This window comes from Acanthisitta chloris, unplaced genomic scaffold (assembly GCF_000695815.1).
Source record: "Acanthisitta chloris isolate BGI_N310 unplaced genomic scaffold, ASM69581v1 scaffold1414, whole genome shotgun sequence".
Lineage (NCBI taxonomy): Eukaryota > Metazoa > Chordata > Aves > Passeriformes > Acanthisittidae > Acanthisitta > Acanthisitta chloris.
Genome location: NW_008670778.1, coordinates 83339 through 106962, shown reverse-complemented (window position 1 = coordinate 106962; position 23624 = coordinate 83339). Strand labels below are relative to the sequence as shown.

Below are 23624 nucleotides of genomic sequence, written 5' to 3'. Positions count from 1 at the left end.
AGCTTAGTGAGGCTATTTATATTTCCACTAATTTCTTTCAGTGCATAAATCCTGATTTTGATCATAGCAAAGTTAATAGAAATTGTGACCTTGTTTGCAAGAGAAGCAGAACCCGGTGTAGGTTTTTTGCAGTCCTTTCAAAGTCAAGTTATTCTCTCTGTGCCTGAGAAGCTAAATGCAGCACACACTTTTCTGAAGCTACAGCCTCTGTAGCACATGTGACAGGTGTGTCAGGGAGCTGCAGAGATGCTTCAGGTGTCCAAAACCAGCCACTCCTGCTTGGCCTAGCACAACACTTCCTTCCTGGGGATGTGTTGTGGGTGAAGACATTTCACATTGTATATTATTTTCCTTTTTTTAATCATTCTCCTTAAGTGTGATAAGAGTAATATTGATTTTTCTCATTTGGAAGCATAGAGGATTTTTGCAGTCTTGGAGAAAAGGGTTTTTTGAAGAAATTTTTTCTTTGCTTCAATAGGAGAGCCTAGAATGAAAGACTTGGGAATGTCTTAGGTGCTCTGGAATCTGTTCTTCCCTAGTGTGCAGGATCAGTGCTGGAGGTGAGCGTGAATAATGAAAAGGAAAATACTACTCTGACACTAGTGACCTGGCTACAGTAGGAATCTTGGCATTCAGGTTCCAGGAGCTGAAGTTAGAAAGCAAGAATTCAAAAAGTAGTTCAGTTCTTCCAAGTGTTATGAGGAAGAACATTAAGAACTTGAACTGCTTGAAAACTTAGAGCCAGGAAGGCTCTAAGAGAACAAAGGTCTTTTTTAATTAATAGTGGCTGATTGCTAAGCATTTTTCTGACCTAGAAATTGCTGCTCATTTATTGCAGGTGGATGCAGCAGAAGAGTCAAAGGTAACTTGGCCAGTGCCACCGATGACATGTGTTTGAAAAGCAAATAAACCCCTAACTTCAGTGGAGCAGGAATAAAAGCAATTTTTTGTAATATGCCATATCTGTTCAGTCAGCCATTCCTCTCAATAAAGGGGAAATGCTCATCTCAGAGGATGGGTGAGAGCTCTTTTATGACAGCAGTGCTAGTTAATATTTTATAGTAGAGCTACTGGTGCAATTTTACTTGTATTAGAAGATGTGCTGAAAAGACAGAGAAGCATAAGTTAACCTTTAATGGAAGGAAAGATTGCAAATGCTGATCAGGAGTAATGTCAAAGGGTACTCAGAAAGTGCTGCCAGACCCTGAGTTTCTCAGCTTTTGCCTAGTAAAGCAGGATTTCCACAGGGATAACAGAAACTTCAGCTGGCAAAAAATCTGATGTAATTTGCCTGGACTCGATAAACTCAGCTTTCACCCCATTGCTGCAGGAAAGGTGAGGTGCTCAGAGGATGTGAGTGCAGGGACAGGGTTAACCCATCCCACCAACAGCAGTTTGCTCACCTGCCCTTGGGGGGTTTGTTTGCTGCTGTGGGTTAGTTGCTGTACATTACCAAAGATTCCTCACAGTCTTTAAAAAATAATTTATGAAACATTTTCCCTTTGTTTTGTGTGTCATGTTATCATTGCCTCGTGCATTTTCTGCATTGCTTTAGGTGTTGTCTTTGCCTCTCAGCCTTTGGGTTATTCTGTTTGTCTTGAGTTCTGTCACCTTTCCATGGGACTAAATCCTCCTTAACATCATTACCATCTGTCCTGGTTGTCTTGTCTGCTGGAGATATGACTGTTCTTGATGCAGGAGGAGAGGGACACACATCTGCCATCTGCAGAGTTTGACTAGGAACACTATTCAGTGTCTGTGAAACAGGTGAGGCTGATGCAGGAAGAGGGACAGGTGGAATGTCAAGGGATTGGATTCTCAGGCTATTTAATGTCTCCTTTTGATTGGTTTTTGCATTTTGTAAGATTCAAATCATGGTTACTGAGGTTCTCATGATCACTTTAAGAACATTCCTCCCTAGTTTACATTTTTAAGGCAGTTTACCCAGAATATCTATAGTAAAAAAAAAAAAACTGCATTGAAAATATAATTGAAACAAACTGTTGAGAGCAACTGCACTGCCTGAGAATCTAAAATTATCAGAGCATTTCAAGCTCTCATGTACTGTTTTAATTTAGAAGAGATTAGAGTTGTTAGCCTGAATATTATACAACAGTTCAGAACTGTTCTCATCTAGGAAATAAAAATGCACATATGTTTGCAGGCAATTTTTTTCCTTGTGTTATAGTCAGTGATTATTTTGTATGGATAGTCTTGGTCAAAAGGATTTTGGCAGGTTAAAATATCACAACGTAGGAAAATGTGAAGGTGAAGTATTTTGGGCCTCTAGCTGATCAGCCTGGCACTAGATGTTGGCTCTGGATTCTGTGTGTTGTGCTGCACACTAAGCTGATTAAAGGCATCAGTGCCTGTGATCTCTGGCTCAGCTCAGCACAGACTCACAGTGGGGCACAGCACACCCAGTAAGATTGGTGAGCAGCACCCCAGAGCAACTGGTGTTTGTGGGGCTTGGCATGGCTCAACCCCAGCAGCCACCAAACCCCAGACACTCCCTGCCCCACGGCAGCACCGGGAGAATGGGAATCACGGGCGGAGATACAGTTTAATAGGGAAAGCAGAAGCTGCACACACAACTAAAGCAAACCAAGGAATTCATTCAGTGCTTCCCACAGACAGGAGGTGTTCAGCACCTCCAGGAGAGCAGGGCCCTGACACACTGAATGGTTCCTTGGGAGGACAAATTCCAAACATCCTCCCCTTCCTCCTCCTCCCCCCACTCCACACCCTGAGCATGATGTCCCATGGTGTGGAATATCCCTTTGGGCAGGTTGGTCACCTGTCCCAGCTGTGTCTCCTCCCAGTCTCCATCACCCCCAACTCCCTTGCCATGTGGCAGTACAGAACACAGTAAAGGCCTTGGCTCTGGGTGAGCTCTGCTCAGTAACAACAAAAACCTCTCTGCACTATGAACCCTGTGCCCTGCACAAATCCCAGACACAGCCCCACACTGGGCACTGGGAAGAGTTAACTCCACTTCAGCCCAAACCAGCACCAAGCTGCTGCTGCTTTCTGCAGTGGTTGGCAATGCCCCCTGGTCTTGGAGACCAGAGTTGTCTCCTCAGAGATGCCACTGAAGCAATTTGCACTGTTTGTGTGGGATGGCAGAGCACAGTCAGAGGGGCAGGGCTTTCTTTGCTGAGCTGAGGAGGGTTTTGCTGAATTCTTTTGGAGGAGCAGAGCAGCTGTGCTGGGTACCTGCCCTGCCTCACAATCTAATGCTGTTCGAGCCTTTCACGTTTCAGGAGTGCATTGATTTGGGAGAGATCAGTGTGGCATATTATGTCACTATTAGCAGAGTTATCCCTGTTTTAAAGACATCTCCTCTCATTGCAAATTGGCAGTTCAATCAGCAGTTTTTAAAACCAATTGTCGCTTACAATATAAGCTCAGCATAAACCCAACCTAGTTATTGGAGCACATGTGCAGCACTGGGAGATTGATGGTGCAGTAATTGTCAGATGGTTGTCAATTGAACATCCTTTTGATGGATATTGCACTGTCTCTTTTGTTACTTCACCGGGGTAAAGTTCTGAAGGTCAGATTTTTGTTTCTCACTTTCTTAACAATATGTGATTAACTGTGAAAGGAGGAAGTTAATACAGGGAGATTCACTTTATAGTTTCTTTAGTTTTATTGATCATTTTATTATGTCATTCCATTAATTGAAGTCATCCACTGGCTCATTTGGGATTCATGGACCAAGTTCAGTGCCCATGAAAGCATATTTAACTCCCCCTGTAATTACAGGAGCTGTGTTAGTTCCACAGCACTCATTCACATTCTGAGCAGCAGTGCAGCCTCGGTGTAGTTCCTCCCTGGTATTGTTCACCACTTGCAGAGCACAGTTATTTGCAGAACTGTTTATGGACTGGTTGTATCCACAGTGTATTTCTGTGAACAAGGGATTTTTTTTTCTCCTGCTCATTAACCATCATTTGTCCAGTCAGGAAGCAGAGAGAATGTCAGAAATTATTTGTTCATGTAAAATGTTGATTGAATATTTATGAGTAACTCTGAAAAAACCTGCATTGATTTGTGAGCCAGGGGAAGAGCTGTGTTTGTCAGATAATTTATTTGAAATCAGCAATCAAACTAGCTCTTAGCAAGAGCTGAGTTCCATCTAAACCTGAATATATTTACAGAGTAGAGGTATTTTCCCCAAAAGAAAACACAGGATACCTGAGACTTTAATTTAGCATGGTCTCAAGAATCAATGGCTGGAAATATCACTGCTGAAGGAGCAGAGTGAAAAAAATGATGGTCCTCTTTGTCTCTTCAGTCTACTCATGTCAACCAAGTGGCAATTGCAGCTAGGACTTCTTTGGAGTTGAGTGTGGAGTGCTCAGAACTGGCTCTGGGGGCTGCAGCAGGTGGGGAATGGTGTCCCTCGAAAGGGCTCGTGGGGTGTTTCAATCTGCTTTGGTATAGCTGTAAAAATAATGGTACATTTCTTCAGGAATTTTCCTTTTTTCCCCTCTCTGAGGGTGATTACACACATTGTAGGGGGCAGCTGGGATGTGCCAGGCTCCCTGCTGGGCTGGCTCTCCACCGAGTGGAGAGGCTCAGGATGCATTTCAGTCACTCAGATGTTGCTGCAGCACCAAATACTTTGTGCTGGTTTAGCAGGAGCTGCTCTGACTGTGAGCACTGCAGCTTTGCTGCTCTTGCTGGGCTAAGATGCTGTGATTTATTCAGCATGCATATTCCATTCCAGCATTTATTTTTAGTGCTTTCAAACCCTGAAATTAGCCCTAAACCTGCGAGGTCTGCGTCGACTGACTCACTAATGGCAGAGGCTTGGGAAGTTAAAAATGGCAACGCAGCTTATGAGCTCACAGGTTTTGTTAGAATAGCATGAAGCTTAAATAAATGCAAAAACAACCAGAGAAAACTGAGATAATTACTCCATTAAACCTGGAGCTTTGACAGATCGTGCTGCTTCGCGTTTGGCCTGTGACCACAGGGACAGGACTCAGGATGTGTGAAGTACACCATGGTAAATCAGAGCTTGGAATTTCGGGTTGGTTTGGGGGTTTAATTTATTTTATATTAACATTGAACCGAAGCCTTAGTTTTTTTTATTTGTCCTAAAATCTGTTTGCGTGAGGAAACCTCCCAAATTGGTCTTTGAATGTTGCAAAGTTTTCTGGTAGCTGCTTTTAAGGCCAGTGCAGTTGAGTTCAGGAGGAAAGGCTCTGTTTGCTTGGAGCAGACCATGAGACCTCATCTGGAGTTATCAAGACTGTGGGTAGTGTGATCTTTAACTCCCCAAGTTTGTTCCTGCTGTGAATCCAAGTGCTGGACTGACAAACTGCTCCCCTGAGATTCTGCCTGAGGCTAACAGCAGTGGGTTTCAGGAGGACCATGCTGGAGGAAATAACTTGTGCTTGGCTGTAGTTCTGTCCTCCAGGTGTATACCAAGGAGAGACCTGGACCAGCAGGTTGTTGACTGGAAATCTGATGCTTTATCCAGTCTGGTTTAGGGGAAAAGCTAAGTTCAATTAATGTGGCTTTGAGTTAAACTTAGCTCTGCACTTCTGTGGGTTTGCCACACTCAATTCATGAGAAACCACTCTGGGAAATAGGTATTGCCTGTAGTAATCTTACTGCCCCAGTAAAGCACAGATTTGTGCTTGAGGGACAATCAGCTGTGCAAAGTAGTGCAAGTCACTAAACAGTTTATTGTGCAATAGACAAGAGTAATAATCCTTATTAGTGTTTAATTCATATGCAAATTAGAAAGCTGCTAACAGTAGTCATTGTTGTTGGTTTGGAACAATCAAAAGGATATTGTAAAATTAATTTACTTAAAAGAGTCCTGAAAGAACTATTATTTATATTGTGACTACTCAGTGACTTTTAATTAGGAGTGACTGGTGTGCCTGGTTTGAGTATTAATTCTGAGCAGCAAGACAGCAGGAGCTTTCTGTGCTTGGGTCTGTGTCCTGCAGATACTCTTAGAGGATAATCTGCTTCAGATAATAAAATAAAGGCTCCCAAGACAGGCAGAAAATGCAGGGGAAAATCTGTGACATAATCTGCCTTTGGTGGTGGAGGCAGCTTAGCATCCCAGCCCATGGTGTCTCCCAGCCAGGGGCTCGGTGCAGCTAGTTTGGCTGTTACTATTGCAGCTGAAGGTCATTTGAACAACCTCCCTGGGCTCAGAGCCTCATCCCCCCAAAGAGCTGCACCTCCTCTGCTTGGCCCAAGCTGCACACAGAGACTGAACAGCCCAGAAACGAGTTGAAATGGATGAAGACAAGGTGGGGGAGGAGGTTCTGTACTATTTGCACAATCAAGCAGAATATCAGGGTATTTGCAGTTTGATTTCTGGCCAAGGTTTGCAGCCTAATTAGTGCAAGGGGCACAACACCAAGCTGGCAGTGTTCTTAGCCACAGCCCTGAGGCTCACTCAGCAGAGTTGGCATTAATGTCCTGCTTGGCATCACAGCAATTTTCTGCTTTTTAAACAGATTTATTTATTTATTTGTTCCTAGTCTAGAAAGTATCTTTAGACTTTAGTACTCATGGTAAGAAATCTTGGTTACTTCTAATGTCATTCTTCATTTCCATCTTCCCTTTCACAAATGTCATTAGCACTAAAAGCACATTCAGTGATGGAAATATATCAGGTGTGTTTTTCTTTGCTCTTCTCTCAGGGAACAGAAAAGCAGGAGCAGAGAGGAAGCTCTGGGATGTGAGCACAGTATTCCCAGCCTGAGACACATTTCAATTTTACTTGCAGAGCTCTGTGAACTTTGCAATTTCTTCACGAGCACAGGCAGCATCGAAGCTGCAGTTTCTGCATGAGGTCCTAGTGTACAGGCTCAGTGTCTGCATTTTATTATCTTCAGCACTAAAATAATTACAGTTTAGGCAATTTTTCCTGTATTTGCATGTGCTGGTGTCAGTGTGGTACCACAAGAGTCAGGGGATACCTGTAGGGAGCTGGGAGTTCTTCCCAGGGCTGTACTTGTTGCCATCACAAAATTGCAGCACTTGAGGAACACAAGAGGAATTAAAGGACCTCTGTAGACACAGTCACTGCTCACTCCTGTACAGCATTAGCAATGATAGGACTGGATTAAAAAGCAAAACAAAATGAACAAACAAAAAACCAACGAGGAACCTCAGCACTCTGGAGATCAAGATGTTGACAGCAGAGCATCTTGAGAAAGTGTAACAAGATCTAGTGACTCTGGAAGAGGCTCCAGATGAAGATGTGCATTAAATGAACACGATTACCTGAATGTGACTGTGCCCAGAGTAATCTGAAGCATTTGGGTCTAGCTATGGAAAGATTAAAAAAATCTGCTTTTAAACTTATTGATGCTGAGCTGCCAAATGCTTATACACAGATGGCAGTGAACTAGCTCAGAGTTTAATTTGGCCAGAAGGAGCAAACTCTGGTATAAAGGATGGACATCAGCACATGGGACCAGGCTGAGTTCGTTTGCTGGTTGAGCATGTGCTGAAGGGGAAGAAAACAGGGCAAGACAGACATGGGATTCTGTGGAAATGCAGGAAGAAAACTGAAAGGTAAAGAAGCACTGGTGGGAGAGGGTAAAGGAAAATGCAGGTGGGACCAAGTGGCAGAACAGGCTTTTAAAAAAGGGACACAGTTGTCTAGGCCAGAATGGCTCTGATTTATTTTGTTTGCTGCCTGTTATTATTCCCTGGGAAAGAGCTGTGGAGATCTTGTGCAGAGATAAGAGCGAACCCAAGAGAAGCTTTAGGAAGTGAATCAGGTACAATTTTCATTTATCCAGGCCCTGTGAATCCTGTAGTTACCAGCATTAGGAAAACGATGGCAGTGAATCCTGAGAGCAGATACATAAACCAACAACTGACAGTTCTATTCAGAACGTGAAGCCTAAGGAACAGGATTTTTGTTTGCTTGTCGTAAATAAAACCACAGCAGAATACAAAGTAGGCAACACCAGGATTAGGTATTGCACTGAACTGTAGGTTCATGAATTTAGATTAAAAAGAAAAGGTTCTGGCATTTAGTGCCTGTCTCTCTTCTATTAAGCGTTAACATTTTTGTGTCTTTGTGCCTGTGCTTACAGCAGCACCCTGTACCACTGAGGTTCCTGAGCACCCTGGGAGCTATCACACAGTGCTGTCAGGGCTCAAGCAGTGCAGGCTGAAGGAGAGCAAGCAGGTCAGACCCCCAGGATCCTGGTGTGTTAATTCTGTAGGTACAAATTGAACACAAGTGAAACAGTGACTCACACTTTGCAAAGTCTAAATCATGGTGTTGCTACATTTGGCATTCTAGGTGTTTGTCAGCTCCTCACCAAGACAAGTTTGATAGTGAATAAATCCTCAATATGGGTAAAATAGCCTTATAATGGTTTGAAAGTTGTAGCCAGAAAAACACCATGAATCTTCTCAGGGTTGACCTATGGCTTAGGGGCAACTCTGTGTACTTCTCAGCATGTGTTCTTACACCTTCCCCTCCCCAGCAGTAAGTGTTCTGGGGCAGCACAGACTCAGAGATGCTGTTCCTGTGGCTGCCCACCCTCCCCTGCCACTGCCTTCATGGCCAGGAAATGGGGAAACACCTGATTTTTAGCTCAGCGTTGTGTGTTTGTGTTGCTCACAATGAATTTGGATTCTGTGGAGCATTTTCTTATCAGGGTTGGAAAGTTCTTTCCGATGTGTTTATGTAACAAGAAATGCAGGAATAAAAGTCAGGGACAAGACAAATAGCCAAGTAATGGCAATGTTAGCTAAGCCTGATTTACTGAATCCACCTGACTGCTCTTTAGCTGGAGTTGTAGTCAAGTATGAATCTGCTGTGAGACCTTGGAGCTAATGTGTTTAGCTGTTACTCCTGACAATAACTGACTTCATGGATTCATTTGGAGAAAAATATGGTTCAAAGATGGAAGAATCCAGTGGTGAATCAGGTTTCTTATCCCTGTAGTTACTATGCCAAGAGCAGAGTAGCACATAAATACTGCTGTGGAGAGCATGAAGTTTGCTCATTATAAATGCAGAGTCATGTTCCAGTCTGCAGTGTGATTTCATCTGGGAACATTGCCATGAGGATTACAAATGGCTTTCAGCCTGAAAATTGGTGTGTATTGCTTTAAACTTCCAGTGGGGAGTTGGCAATTTATCCTTCAGATAATCATCTTGTGTTAAGTTGAACATCTTAGTGTAACTTTTTGCTACATGATAAACCAGCTCCTATGAATAATTTACTGCAACTGGCAAACCACTTCAGCTCTGAAGTCTTTATCAAGTCTGGTGGCTTTTCAAAGTTTAATAATAAACTTGGAGCCAAAAATCTCATTGCACTTAAAGTCAGTGGAATTTCAGTGTTAATTGCAATGGGAATCACGACTTGACCTTTTAGGGCAAACTTCTCATGAATAGAAACTCCACATGGCACTGAGAGGCCAAAGCTGAGCATTTGTGTCCCAGTAAGCAGAGTTCAATTACCTTCCCTGTACTCTACAGCATCATGTGGGTGCTTGAAATATTGTCACTGGGCAAAGAGTTGGCTCAATTACCTGGACTTCCGTTGTTTTCTATCTAGATAATCAGGCAACTTTTCAGAAAAAGTGAGGCTTAGAATATTAAATAGAACATGTAACAGTCAGCAAAGTAGCTCACCTGAAATGCAGTGGGGTGAATGTTTCACACACCAGATTTTCTCTGAGTTCCTAGTCACTGTGATGATTTTTTGAGAATCCTAGGCCATGCAGCTCAACTGCCACTCATTGTCTTTTAGCTGTCGTTTTAGGACAAATAATTGTTGTTCTTGACAAAATTGTTTAAAAGAAATAACAAGTGTGCCTTGACTGAACCTCATGCCTTCACCAAAGTGACACTGGGAATCATTTTATTATTTTAATGATGCCATACTTGTCTTTTTGTTTGTGAAACTTGTCAGTTTGCTTGTCTTGTATCGTGTCTTCCTGTGAGTAATGAGGTGTGCTCCCTCCAGGAGCCAGAGCTGTACCAGTGCTGCTGTAGTGGAAAAAGTAGATGGTAAAGCAGTGTGGGCTAGAAGAGCCTAATTGAAATGTAAGGAGGCTCATTTTGTCACAGAGTTAGTTAGGGAGTTGTTGCTGTGCTTTGGCACCAACACCCAAGCAAGATTCAGTCATTTGGCCTTCCAGGCCAGTCCTGGAGTGGCTGCTCCAAAATCCCTTTCCTGAAGTACTGCAGAATGTCTGTCCTGTTGTGGCAGTTGACGGTGATGCTGCAATATTGTAGGAACAAATGTGCTGGTAAAAGGTGTTTTGCCTGTGTCTTTTGAAGTGTTTTGAACAGTGCCTGAGTTGTTCCTGTTGTGCTGGAATGGGCTGCAAAGCAGCTCCTGTGCTGCTCCATGCTTTTTTAAGCATCCTCATGAAGTGCTGCTAGGACCACTTACCCATTCAGCCACTCACTTAAATCACAAGTGCAAACTGGTGTTTATAGGGCTACACATGAGCTGATAAAACATGAGCATGGTTTTAATCTGTAAGAGCATACTTTACCTAGGTGAGAATTTGAGATTTCACACCTCTTTTCTGACTGGGCCACAATGAAAAATGAAGTGATATTAGCAGGTAGACTGAGCTCTCTGAAAATAAGCAGCAAACTGCTAATTAAATCTATTAAGCATAATTGCATTTGATTGTTCTACTTGTATAAAGTTTTGCCAGGAAACATTATTGAGTAACTCCTCTAGCCAGAGCCATCACTGCTTCTGCCCAGAGGGATGCTCAGGCTGAGCCAGAGCTGCTTTGGCACTAGGAAGAGCTGGTGGAGCTGCCTATGGGTTGGGGCTGCTCTGGGCAGGTGAAACCTGCAGCCTGACAGGCTGACACAGAGCTCACCCTGGGGGCTGCAGGACACTGCTGTCCCTGGCACCCACCCCGAGCCGCAGCGTGACCCTCGGAGCTGCAGCCAAGCCTGCTCAGCTGTTCCCAGGCTGCTATGTCAGGAAAAACAGTGCAATCCCTCTTTGTTTCCTTCTGCCATGGTTTGTGGTGACAATGTGCTGGAATACCAAACCCCTTCCCAGTACTGACAGCCAACTCTAGTCCTGCTAGAGGATGTGTCTTGCTCCTTGAAGACTCAGGGAACATGACCATAGGGAACAGAAATCAAAAAGCACCAATCAGTTGTGTTTGCCTATTTCCTCTGGAATGCTTAACCAACAGTGACTTGTTGATGACAGTGTACCACTAATGGGTAATTTAGAACAACCTCTGAGCTGTTGCTTTGCTCCCTGTGTGACAGAAGCCATGGGAAGGCTCAGTAGGCTCAGCCAACTGCTGCTCAGCAGTTTGTGTTTGCCATCAGCTTTGGGGAACTGTGCTGGGTGGTCCAGAGGCCACAACTGGTGTCTGTGCTTCCTGTTGCAGAATGTTTATTACACGAGCAGCCAGGAGCTCCACGTGGGGGTGCTGAGCCCCACGGTCGACGACAACGACAACCGCTGCCTGGTGGATGTCAACAGCAGGCCCAGGCTCATCGAATGCAGCTATGCCAAAGCCAAGAGAATGAAGCTTTACTGGCAATTTACTCAGGTAAGTCTTACCCAGCAGATGTTTCAGAAAGTTTAAAAGCTCTGTGTCTGTATCTGAGTTGTAACCTGCTAACAGAACAGACCCAGATTTTCCTTTGCACAGAGCCAGGAAGGTGTATTTACACTTGATCCCAATGTCAGCTCCCTCGGGAGAGTACAGAACTTATGTTCTGTTTTCTGAGCTCACCATAAACAATTTGCTTTCAAGGCAGAGTACTGTGACAGAACTATCTCTGTCAAAAACAGATGATGTTACTTCAGTGGAGTCAAAGGCAAAGTAACCTATTTAGGAATCAGGAACAGAAATCTTTTTGCTTATTTGGTCATAAGCAGCAACTCAGAAAAGGGAGCAGTGTGGTAGTCACTGGTGATAACAGCCTCATCATGAGCCACTTTTGCAGGTTCTTCCTCAAAGAGGCTAATGCTATTCTGTGTGGGGGTGAGGGAGCACGAGAGAGGTGCAGGGAGTGCTGAGGAGTGACTGCACAGTGATGACAATGCTGGTAGGACACTGAGTCCAGGCCTGGTGTCCATGTGTCATAAGTGATCTGGAAATGTAACTGAGGCTGTTAAGAAGACACAAAAGTTCTGGGGCTAGAAAACCTGCTCTGTGAGTAGTGTTTATGGAGAGCATTCTGGCTGGTCTGGCTAGGAGAAAGGGGAAGGTGACTCAAAGCACGACAGTGTTTCCTCAGAGGGACATCACAGCTTAGCCTGAAGACAAAACAGGTCCCAGTGGTTGGAAGCTAAAGAGTCAAATTTGGTCTTTCAGAGGAAGATGAGATTTCCCAAAGGTAAGTTTAAGAACATGGAAGTTTACCATAGATACTGACACGTCGGTTGCTTTGGATCAAGAAATGAAATGACATTACTTTCTAAAACAAGAGCATGATTTAGCTTCTGGCAGGTATGTCCTGTCTGGTGTGAGTTTGCCTGCCCTCCTATAGTTGCTCCTCTGCAGTTCTGAACCTACAAATCCAGTTGTGTTCTCCAGCCCAAAGGCTGAGGCTCATCATTGAGGTAATTTTATTCCTGCATTTCATTTTCCTGTAACATCCATGTGGGTTTGCAAATATCTTTTCTGTCAGCTCATTAGTTTCTTTTTCTTCAACAGCCACAATCCATGTATTTTAGGACCTTGTTAATACAGTTTAGCATCTGGACACTACTCCATAGAGCATACTATTAGCATAATTTGTGTTTCTCCTTGAAAGTAATCCAGATCTGTGTTTTTAAAGGTCACTCACACAGCATACCTCAAATGCCTGAATTGGAAAGACATCCCATCTCCCCAAGGACAAAGTTTTAATCTTGTCTTCTCACAAATTTTAACACCAGTCCCATCATGGCAGGGCTCTCTCTGCAGCCATCCCTGCACGCCACGTTTTGTACCATTTCTAAAAAGTATAATTGTCCTATTTCTTTGAAGAGTGTCCCAGTAACATTTGAGTATTGTTGTCCTGTTCAGCCTTGCTCACACTGCCAGCAGGGTAAACCTGGCAAACTGGACTCTCCATGGCAGCACAAATGTGCAGGGTTTTAAATGTGGAAACACTGACTGTGCCACACTCCTGTGAGGAGCTCCAGGACAGGCTGTGCTGGCCCTGGAGAGCAGACTGAGCCAGGGGACACTGCTCAGCTTTTGGGAAAATGTGTCCTTCAGCTAGGTAACATCTGGCTCCTCCCTGCACAGCTGGAGACATGTCCATATGGCAGAGGCAGAAAATGGGATCCTCCTCAGCTAGGAGCCTCCTTGCTGCTCTAGGCATGTTACAGAATCATTTCATTGGCTATTAATTCACATAGCTGATTACAGCATGTGTGTATACACACACCCCCCTGAGTCCTTTTTTAAAATGTAACCTTTTGCTGTGATTTGAAATGCCTCCAGCAGCCAGCTGTGCACTGCTGCCCAGGGAACCAGCACTGCTGGTGTTTCTGCAGGGGCCAAACCTGCACTGAGCATTCTCAGCTTGCACTGTGTGTGTGAGAGCAGGAGCTATCAGAGCACATTTCTGTGCTCCACAGTTTTGTACAGCTGCCAAATGCAATGAGACCCAATAAATGTAGGCCTCAGTGACATTCTTGCTTCCAAAGCTTCTGCAAGTGTTTATAACTGTAATTATGTCAAATTATGTAAACTAGCCCTGAAAAGATTCCATCGACTGGGTGCTGTTCAAGAATGTTCAGGCTGTTTGTCAAGTCTTCTCGTAGGGAAATGTTTATTTTGGAAATGTTTTCTGCTGGGAAGTCTTCTAGGTGTCTGACAGTTCACCTAGCCCATCCTACTCAGAGCTGGAGGTTTGCACAGGGACTGTTTCAGTTCTGGAATGGTTGGAGGGGGTGGTTTGTGTCAGCCAGAGGAGCTGTCAATAACAGTTGGTGCTGACAGCTGTAGTATGTATGTGTGGTGTGCATCAGTTCCTAAATAGCACAGTAGGAATTGCTTTGGAAGGAACAGGGAAGGCAGACAAGCAAATTAGTTACTGAGTTGTTACCATATTCCACAGATAAATATGACTATTTACATCTCATTCAAATAGGTATTAGATAACAGATAAACTAGATACTGTTTAGCTTTCTAAAGAAAGAACAGACCTTAAAATTACTGAAAGCATTTGCATCTTGTTCCTCCTGCAGCCTCTGGCCTTTGCCTGTCAGTCTGAACTGTTCTTGCCCACCTTTAGCTCATGAAAATGAAGGCTGTGCAGCACTCTAGGGTGCAGCAAGCAGAGACTCTCACGTGCCCCTTGCTGAGCACAGGGAGGGCAGAGCCTAAGAGCATTAATCAGCAGCTCATTTCCTCCTGATGTCCACTCCAGTTTGCAGCCCACACCTTAGCCAAGGCCAGCAGAGCACCCAGGGAACATTGGGCAGAGCTGTGTGTGGCTCAGGGATTAGTGATCCCCATCAGCCTCCTCAGGTCCTGCCACTCTGAGAGCCACAGGATAGGAAATCAGCATCACTAATTTATCAGGACTTTGGGCTCATGGTGTCTCTACCCCCAAGGGACACAAACACTCTGCAGCTGTAGCTGTGGCACACACACACTGCTCTGCAGCTGGATAATGAGGCAGTGCTGCTGCTCAGAGCACCAAGAGAGACAGACTTGGATCCTGCTGGAGAAACAAAGAAAAACAGACCCTAATTAGCCAATTAAATGAGCCAACAGAGTGGGTCAGGCCCTGGCTCTTCAGTGAGGCTGTTGTGGAACACTCACTGCTGCCCAGTGTGAGTTTTGAACCTCAGACCCCAAAGAGCATTCCCACAGCCCCAGGGCAGGGTTGGTGTGTGGCTCCAGCACCTCAGCAGCACTTTCCTCTGTGGTTAGGTGTTCTTTGCCCATCTTTGAGCAAATCTTTCTTACCTGTAGAGTGTTTTAACTCCCTGGATCACTGCACAGGGTGTTAGAGCTGGGGCCAAGAACCTGAACCACTGTCCTGCTTAGACATGAGTGATAGTGGTTCAATTTTCATTCTGCACTAGTAAATTGTCCCCAATTCATGTGCAGCTTAATATTCTTGTCATGTTTTAATATGACAATATGAATTTAAAACCAGGTGTATTAATATATTTCTTTTCTCTGCCTCTTGGCCTATCTTCATGCAGAATGGAAGTGCTGAGAAGTACAAAAACCCGAAAGCATTCAGTCTTGAATTCAGCTTAAGTATGGAAATGTTTGTGTAAAACACATGCAGAAAAATGAAACACAAATATTACTGTATTAACACCTAATGCTAAATTTGCTTGGCAATTATTGTTGTAACTAGTGGCAACTGAAATCACTTTGTATCAGTTTAGTCTTCTCTTTGGAGTAATTTTTCTAGTAGCAAGTTTTAATCTTTGCAAATCAGGTGTAGAACTTCCCAGCTAGAAAGTTTGTGTGTGAATACAGCAGCAGAATGAGCTTTTAGTGGGTGCATTTCAAGCTTTCCTAGCAGATCACATTATGCAGTATTTACTCTCCTGGGGACTGCATTTCAGCTCCAAAGACACTTGTGCTGAATTAATTCAAAGGAAGTTAACACATACCCATGTTTTTCCTTCAAAAGAGATACCCTATTTGCATATTTTAGCATATAATTTTAAACACCACATTTATTTACAAAGAAATTATTTGTTCTAGTTCCACTTGATTTTTCCTAGTTTCAGCTGTCCAGACACTCCATCCAAGAGCTGCAGGTGGCAGCTGGGGCTGACAAGAGGCTGCACAGCATTGTCACCTCAGGCAGGAAAGGGATGGCCAAATGCAGCATGTTCCCAGAGCCTGGGGCTGAGAACCAGCACTCACCAGGTGCAGCCTCCAGGGCTGGAGACCAGAGCTCTGGGCTTGGGCCCCACTGGGAATTACTGCACCCATCACTCCTTGGGCTCCTCAGCACGAGGAGGGGAGGATGTTTGCCTTGAGCACATGTTTTCTGACTGCTCAGATGAAAACAAAACTCTGTCCTGATGAAGTCAGCAAAAGGTGCATCTTTCATTCCAATGGCGACAAGGTCAAGCAAAGTTTGGCTACCAAATAACACCCTTCAGTCCACCATGCAGAGATGATACAAATGTTCCCTTGAAAGTCAAATAAATAAGGATGAAGTAATGCTATACATGACAAGAAAAGAGGGTTTGTTATTCAGTGAGATGATCAGGCCATCAAGTCTGGTACCCTGAACCTGCCAGCGGTGACACTCAGCTTAACAGACAAAAAATAGGTGATTCCCATTATTGTCAGAGTAATTGTGCAAAGCTTGTGCTGCAGCAGCAGGGACAGTCCTTCCTTATCAGTAATAATCAGATTTGTGTGCTTACTAGGGAAAAAGCCACTTTGAATAACTAGATGCCATGATCAGAGTCCCAGAGAGCCTAAACTCCCCTGTTAGAACATGCAGATCAGTTCAAATACTGGTGCAAATTCACTTCTTAATTTTCTTTGCTTGGCACTCAATTTATTTCCTGGTCCCATGAGACTGGTTTAATCATAAGCATAGAATGGCAATGCAAGTAGCTCAGTTTCTGGGTTTATACCAGTTAAACCTCCTTCATATTGAGTGTTCAGCCTAGAAAACCTAGATTAATTGAATACCACTCTCACACACTAGAGAAAAATGTTGTTCAGTGTTTTTGTTTTCCAAAGGAGTCACGTTTTAGTAAGAGCTATGGCCCAGTAACCAACAGGCATTGGTCTCACCTGAAAACTCATAACTCCCTGGGAATCTGTCAGTATGTGTCTGAGGAAAACATCTTGTCTCTCCTGGGGAACACACAACAATCTCAGGTTTTCTGATTGTGCTGAAAGGAGTTTCTTTTTGTCTGGCTGAACTTAATAACTAGGTACCACCTTTGCTAAGACTGGTGAAGAACAATGTGAAGTTGTCTTTACATTAGCTTTTGAGGTTTGCCAGGTTAGAACAACATTTTCAGTCATTATTTGGCCTCGAGAACAGGAGACTTGGGGGGAACCTTATTGCCCTCAACTACCTGACAGGAGTTTGGGGCCAGGTGGGGGTTAGTGTCTTCTCCCAGGTACCAGATGGAGGGACAAGAGGAAACAGCCTCAAATTGTGCCAGGGGAGGTTTAGATTGGCCATGAGGAAAAATTCCTTCCCCACGAGGGTTGTGAGGAGCCTGGGAACAGCCTGGCAGAGGCTGAGCGACCACCCCAGGGGTTTTTACAAGATGTGATAGATGAGGCTGCAGCAGTGGATTTGGCACAGCTGCAGTATTAGAAATTTGTTGCAGCAATATAAAACTTGAGCATTTATGGTTCTGTAAAAGCTGAACACTCACTCAGCCATGTGGGTAGTGGTCCCAGCCCAGAGGTGACACAGCCATCAGAGCTGGAACTGTTGGCAGAGGATGTCTCCAGTCCCTCTGTGCTGGGGGCAGCAGGAGGATGTCAGTGCTGGGGATACCTGAGGAGGAAAAAAAAAATAAATAAATGTTTTCCTGAAGAAAAGCTCTGGCTGACCCCTATTCTAATGCCACTTCTGTTTATGTTGTACCTAGCAATTAGTTTTGTTTAGCATTGGGAAAATCAACTTACTTGCTACACATAACAGGAGTTAAATGCACCTGATTTCACAGCAGTCATACCAAATAGATGAGGAACCAAGTGAGTGAGAGTAACAGCTAACAATATACTTCACTGAGAAACACTTAAGTGTAAATAGTCAAAATTAATTGATGGAAGATTATAATTTACCATGTACATAGAGCACAGATGGGAGATGTGTTGTGCAGCTTTAGATCTGAGCAGGAATTAATCAGTTACCTGTATGTTATATATCCCTATATCCTTTGCACAACTCCAAAGCAGAAAACCTGAGCTCAGTTACATCAGCCAATGTCACCAACACATTGATTACTGTCCCACAAACACTTCCTCACTGCATCCACATTCATTCAGAAGTCATCAGAGAGGAAAAAATGTCTTGTAAAACCTGAACAATTTTCTTTTGGGTTACATTTGGTGTGCTAACAGTCACTGCAAATTCACCCCAGTGTTTTGGGGAAATGCATAAGAACAAGTGTTGTGTTTGGAGCAGAGAGAACCTGTGTCACACACACCACACCATAACTCTCTGATTCAAATGTATTGAAGCAACAGTGAAGATTAGAGTTTCTGCCTCAAAGGCAGAGAGAACATGTAAATATTTGGGGTCACTGATTGAGGTCCAAATAGAAAATTAATAGACTAGTGAATGTAATGATCTATACAGTCTGTGTGATATGAGACTGGCTACACTGATTAACCTTTGGAGACCTTTTCCTGACAGACCCATGCTTGGGCAAGTTGGCAAGAGCACTTCTTTTTTGCCTCTTTTAGGCAGAGTAACATGAGCTTTAATGTGATGAGCAGAAAGCAGGTTTGAGCTCTGCCAGGAACAGCGTACACTGAAGAATAACTCGTTAAAAATAGCTGTCCCTGATTTTCAGCAGTGCTGACACCTCCAGCTGGGAGGTCTTCTTGACACTCCAGAAACTCTGTGACAGCTTTCAGCTAAGCTCTGCAAGGAACCACATTCCAGAGAGGACCCAGCCCACTAGACACCCTGCAGGACCAGGGGGAGAGGAGGTTTGAGCACTGAGCATTCTCCACCCCCAACAGACCAAAACAAAAACCACAGAGCAGCTCAGCAAACACTGACCAAGTTACTTTGCACAGCTTATTAGCTTTGATCTGGAATAGATAAATATGTACTTGCAACGTGCTGCTCCTTCTGAAAGTTGGTTGTTAACAGACTCCCATGGCTCTGCCTGTGGTTTGCAGGCACACCAAGTGATGTCCTCAAATGCCAAGTTACTGGACAAAGTCTACTTTAGTGAAGGACTTGAAACCTCTCACCTACAGCAGGTCTACAGAAAGCACAGTAGCAGCAAAGGAATTAAAATGTTCTGCTTTGCACTGTGGAGCAGGAAGTGTGACCTGAGGGAGTGTTAACACTACAAGTTATCTATTACCCTCATTAGACAGGAGAGGGTGAAAGAACCAACTGCAAACAGCTTTAAAGGGGGGACAATGTAATTTGTGTCACCTGCACCAGGATGTAATGTCACAGAGACCTGTACTTACTTGCATTACAGCTCTGGGGATGTGAAACTCTCTGCAGCTCACAGGGCAGAGCTTCTCTACAGCACATCCAGCTGAAAAGAGAATCAACACTGAGGATTAGCAACAGACACAAAACACGTTTGAGTATTCAAAGAAAAACCAATTTTTTGCCTTTTCTCCTTTACACCCCTGGCCAAGGCACTGGGCCTGTCTGACCTTTTGGAGTTCAGAGGTGCAGCAGAGTCCCAGTCCAGGGACCTGAGGCACAGAGAGCTTTGGCTAGGAACACAGCTCCACTCCAGCAATCCAAACTGCTGACATGGAAACCAGGCACTGGAGGCTGCTCCAGGCAGCACCAGGGACTGCAGCAGCCTGGGCCAGAGGAACCCTCAGTGCTCAGCTCAGATCTGACCAACCTGTTTCCACAGCAGCAGTGGATTTGTGCAGGTGGACACTGCAATGGTCTGTGATTTGTAATACCACACAGCAGCAACAGAGCCCAGGTCAGTGTTTAATGCCCCTTTTTCTCTCTTTTTCCATCTCTAAAGGGAGGTCCTATCCAGAACCGAAAATCCAAGCGCTGCCTGGAGCTGCAGGAGAACAGTGAAAACGAGTTTGGATTTCAGCTGGTCCTTCAGAAATGCACTGGGCAGCGCTGGTCTATCACAAATGTCCTGAGAAACTTGCCAACGTAGCAGACTAGATTTTGTACCCATTTCTTCTGCTACCGTGTAGCAAATCCTGCATTGGCGCCTGCTGTACTGGATCCCTCTTGCTCCCCATCCCTCCCATCCCTCCCCTCCTCCTTTTTGTCTGATTTGATTTTGTGAGTGTGTAGAAATTGGGTTTGTGGGCTGAAATCAAGACATTTTTAATTCTCGATGATGTTTTCACAGCATTTATAGAGACATTGAGTGAGAGGTGATGGGTAGGCTATCCTAAAATATTTTACAGCTGTAAATAGGGAACAAATGGAGAATATTTATAACTCAAAATTTTATTGAATAAAAAAGTCCAAACGCTATTACTGTCTGGCTGTCTCCATGGGAATAATCCACTCTGAAGGGAAGTGCTGGTTTCCTTGTTTCCATTAACCCAAGTCTGATCTCAGCAAATGCTGCTGAGCCTCAGTGCTCTCCTGACTCACACCAGGAGTAGAGGCAGTGATGACAAGAGCTCACCTCAGGAAGATCTGTCCATTTTCTGAAAACACAGGTAGGAAATGAAGTGCCAATGATTTCCATACCAGCTGTGACTGTTCTGCTGCAGACAACATTGACCAAAGTCACTCATTTCAATTCAAAACAACCACCACAGGTTACATTCTGCTCTTCAGCCTCTGCTACTGAGGGTGTTCTGTGCATCCTATTTTTGTTATTTAGTTGTTTTATAATTTTCTGTCCCAAACATGTCTACAGATCATCTCAGATAACCAGTGAGCAATCACTGCCACTGCCCACAGTCTGAGGATCACTGTGTGGTTCTCACCCGAGCCCAGGGCCAAGATTGGCACCAAATCCTGGAGCACCATGGAACCTGCTGTGCCCATCCTGCTGCTAACTGGCACAACTCACCCCGTGCATGTCCACACACACACACTGACTGAGGGACTGTCCTGGATCCCCCACACACACCCCGAGCTCCACAAAGAGCCTCTGGTTTCTACCCACGGGAAGAGCTCACACACCACTGGAAACCTGCACAAAAGGGAACTGGATGCTCAGAATTCCTTTCTAAACAGTTGAAAAAGTACAACATCAACACTGCAGAGACACAATTTAAAAGTTACCCTACAGACAGCAACTTTCCAAAACACATCCTGTGCTTTAAGATTTATGCTTAACATATCTAGTCAGACTTGGCAGCAATTCAGAGAGCTTATTTTATTTAGAGATTAAGGAAGATCATCATTATGCTAGAGAAGTGAATAACCTTGATTTTTACTGCTCCTCACTTGTTTTGCCATTGAGGCCATTTTACCTGGGTACATATCAGACAAAGGGAAAAAAAAAAAACCATCACCAAGCCACAAAACCAGCATCAAGAGTAACTTCAAATTTCTGGCAGGTACCACTTTCGAATTCTTAAGAAGTAGTCCAAGCATCAGAGGAATGACTCTGAAGCCACAGTCAGACTGTGTGAGGGCCCTGAGCCTCCTGCCTGCAGCTGGATGCAGTGCCTGTCACTGCTCCAGTGTCTGCTGTGCCTGGACATCTGAACCTGAGAGCTCTGTGCATTTAGCAGTCAGAGTTACAGAAGTCTCTCACTCCCAAATGTGTTAGCAGAGAGACAGAAATATTCAAAATGCACTTCAGATTTAAACCAGTTCATACTTATATCACTTCATTTTCCCATGGCATGACTTTACCAACTTGCTCTCACAATCAATAACTGCTGCCAAGGATGGCCAATCTAAATAATAATTCTTCTTTATAGTGATGCTTTCAGGTATTAAATCCTTGACTGATGCTTCCCAGGAAAGCCTGAAGCACACGGAGCTTTCATCGTCTGAGAAGAACATTGTGCATATCTAAGCTGACACAAGTCAGGTTTGACTGGTGCAGTCTGTCCACTTAGACTTCAGACTGTCTGCAGAAGTGATCAGTTGATTTATAGAAAACATTCTCATGCCATTTCATGAAAGATTAATATTAGGTGATGATCAAATTAGCTTGAGCACCATCATTCTCTCCTGTACATGAATTCCTGTGTGACAACCTGCAAAGTGGCACAATTTCCAGGAGGAATATGGTTATTAAAACCTGACTCTTGATTATTGTTTGAATTGTGGCCTATTGATCCACTCTGTCTCTCCACCTCGATACCAAGCCTGGTAAGGGCACTGTAGAATCAACAGACTGCCAAAGATGACTCCACACAGTCAATGACATTTGGCTCCTAAACTTATCTGAGACCACTCTCTAGTTCTTTGACTCAACAGAAAAGTTTGGTTAGCACACAGCATTTGGTGAAACACAGTCAATGGTTTAGCATCTTTATAAAAGTGGTATTAACATGATGGAGGACTCTTCCAAGTGGTCTAGAACTTCTCATCTAAGTAAAGCCAGCATGTAAGACTTGTAAGTCAAAAAGCAAACCAGAACTTTTTTCTGCAATCACAAAGGTCCTTTGGAGCTCATGGCTGAAGGAACAGAGTGCAGAGAGGCAATTATCCAGCTAGAATGAAGGTGCAGAACAACAACACAGAAGAGATGACAAGGCTGACCAGACAGCTCATGTTTGCCTAAAGCTGGTTCATTTCCTGACATAAAAGGCAGCACAAAGCCAGGTATGATGAGCCAGACGTGCTGATACTCATTTAGCTGTGGAATTTCAACCCAAGCATTTTCTGTCTTTCCTCTAGTCAAGTGCTGAGCTCCTGATGCTAAAAGCTGTTGCTGACCTGAGCTGTTTGTCCACTCTGCACCTTACAGGTGTGCAGTGTTTAGCTCAGAAAAAGCACCTGCACTACCCTTGCTTGTAAAATCTGAGCAGAAATCCCTCTGGCAGGATATGTGCCAACAGTTCTGTGTATACAACACCTTTCTGACCTCCCCAGGTGCTCCTGAAGTAATAACCACTGCAAAATACTGTAAAACAAAGCTGAAAACTTATAAAAGGGAACAACCAACTGATAAAAAGAACACTGAGGGAAAAATAAATTCTAGCTGAAGTTTGGTTTGAAGCCAAACACACAAGTCTGCAGGTAAACTACAACATCCAAAGGCAAAGCTAATGGTGTTACACTTGAGGCACCCACAGAGGTGAGACAAACACTGCAGTGCTCCTAAATCACTCATTAAGCACAGAGGCAACAGCTTTGTCTGACTCTGGTAAGACACCTGGGTAGGACCATTGGGCCTGCAGTAAAGACACATCACACCTCCCTGGGAGCAGCACATGGAGACACCAAACTGCTGAGCAGACCCAGAGGGCTGCACTCCAGCCAGGCCTTCCAGGCACCCAGAGCTTTGGGAAGATGTTCTGATCCCCTCTCTGCATCTGTGGGTCACCCATGCTTCCCCAGCCCCAGGGAAGGTTCCCCTCAAACATCACCAGAATCCTCATCTTGGTCTCCCATTGTCAGTCACACGTGGCTGAGCAAGAGATTTCTGCCTCTCCCAAACAGTGCAGCAGAAATACTGATAAAGATACTGCAATAGTTGCCATAACAACTGCTTTTAACTGGAATTGTAGTAAGGCATACGATTTCCTTTTTGTCCACAGACTAACAATGTCTTCATTACTGCTCAGCAGAGGCTGAGTTCTTTGAACACTGGCACCCTCCAGCACGTGTTTCAGAGAATAAAAGGGGCTGCATTTTACTGCTCAGAAAAATAACACTTCTAATTAATGCCTCAGGTCCTGGTCTGTGCCTCTCCAGCTTCCAGCCCACAAACAGACACAACCCCACGAATTCCAGCAAGAGATACCATCCACCAGTTTGGGGAAATGCCTCGTACTGCACAGGTGTTTGTGTTCTGCACAAGGCAACACTGACCACAGGGATCAGAGTGTTTC

General features: G+C 44.3%; 1 protein-coding gene across 1 annotated transcript in view; it reads left to right on the top strand.

Moving 5' to 3' along the window:
• GALNT18 (polypeptide N-acetylgalactosaminyltransferase 18) overlaps window positions 1-20131 on the top strand; it is a gene marked incomplete at its 5' end in the record, with an annotated part of 66389 nt that extends 46258 nt beyond the window's left edge. The window contains 2 exons of the mRNA XM_009073792.1: window positions 11394-11558; window positions 19652-20131. Of these exons, the coding sequence (XP_009072040.1) occupies window positions 11394-11558; window positions 19652-19798 (312 nt within the window). The remainder of the gene's footprint in view (window positions 1-11393; window positions 11559-19651) is intronic.
• Window positions 20132-23624: the final 3493 nt, after the last annotated feature.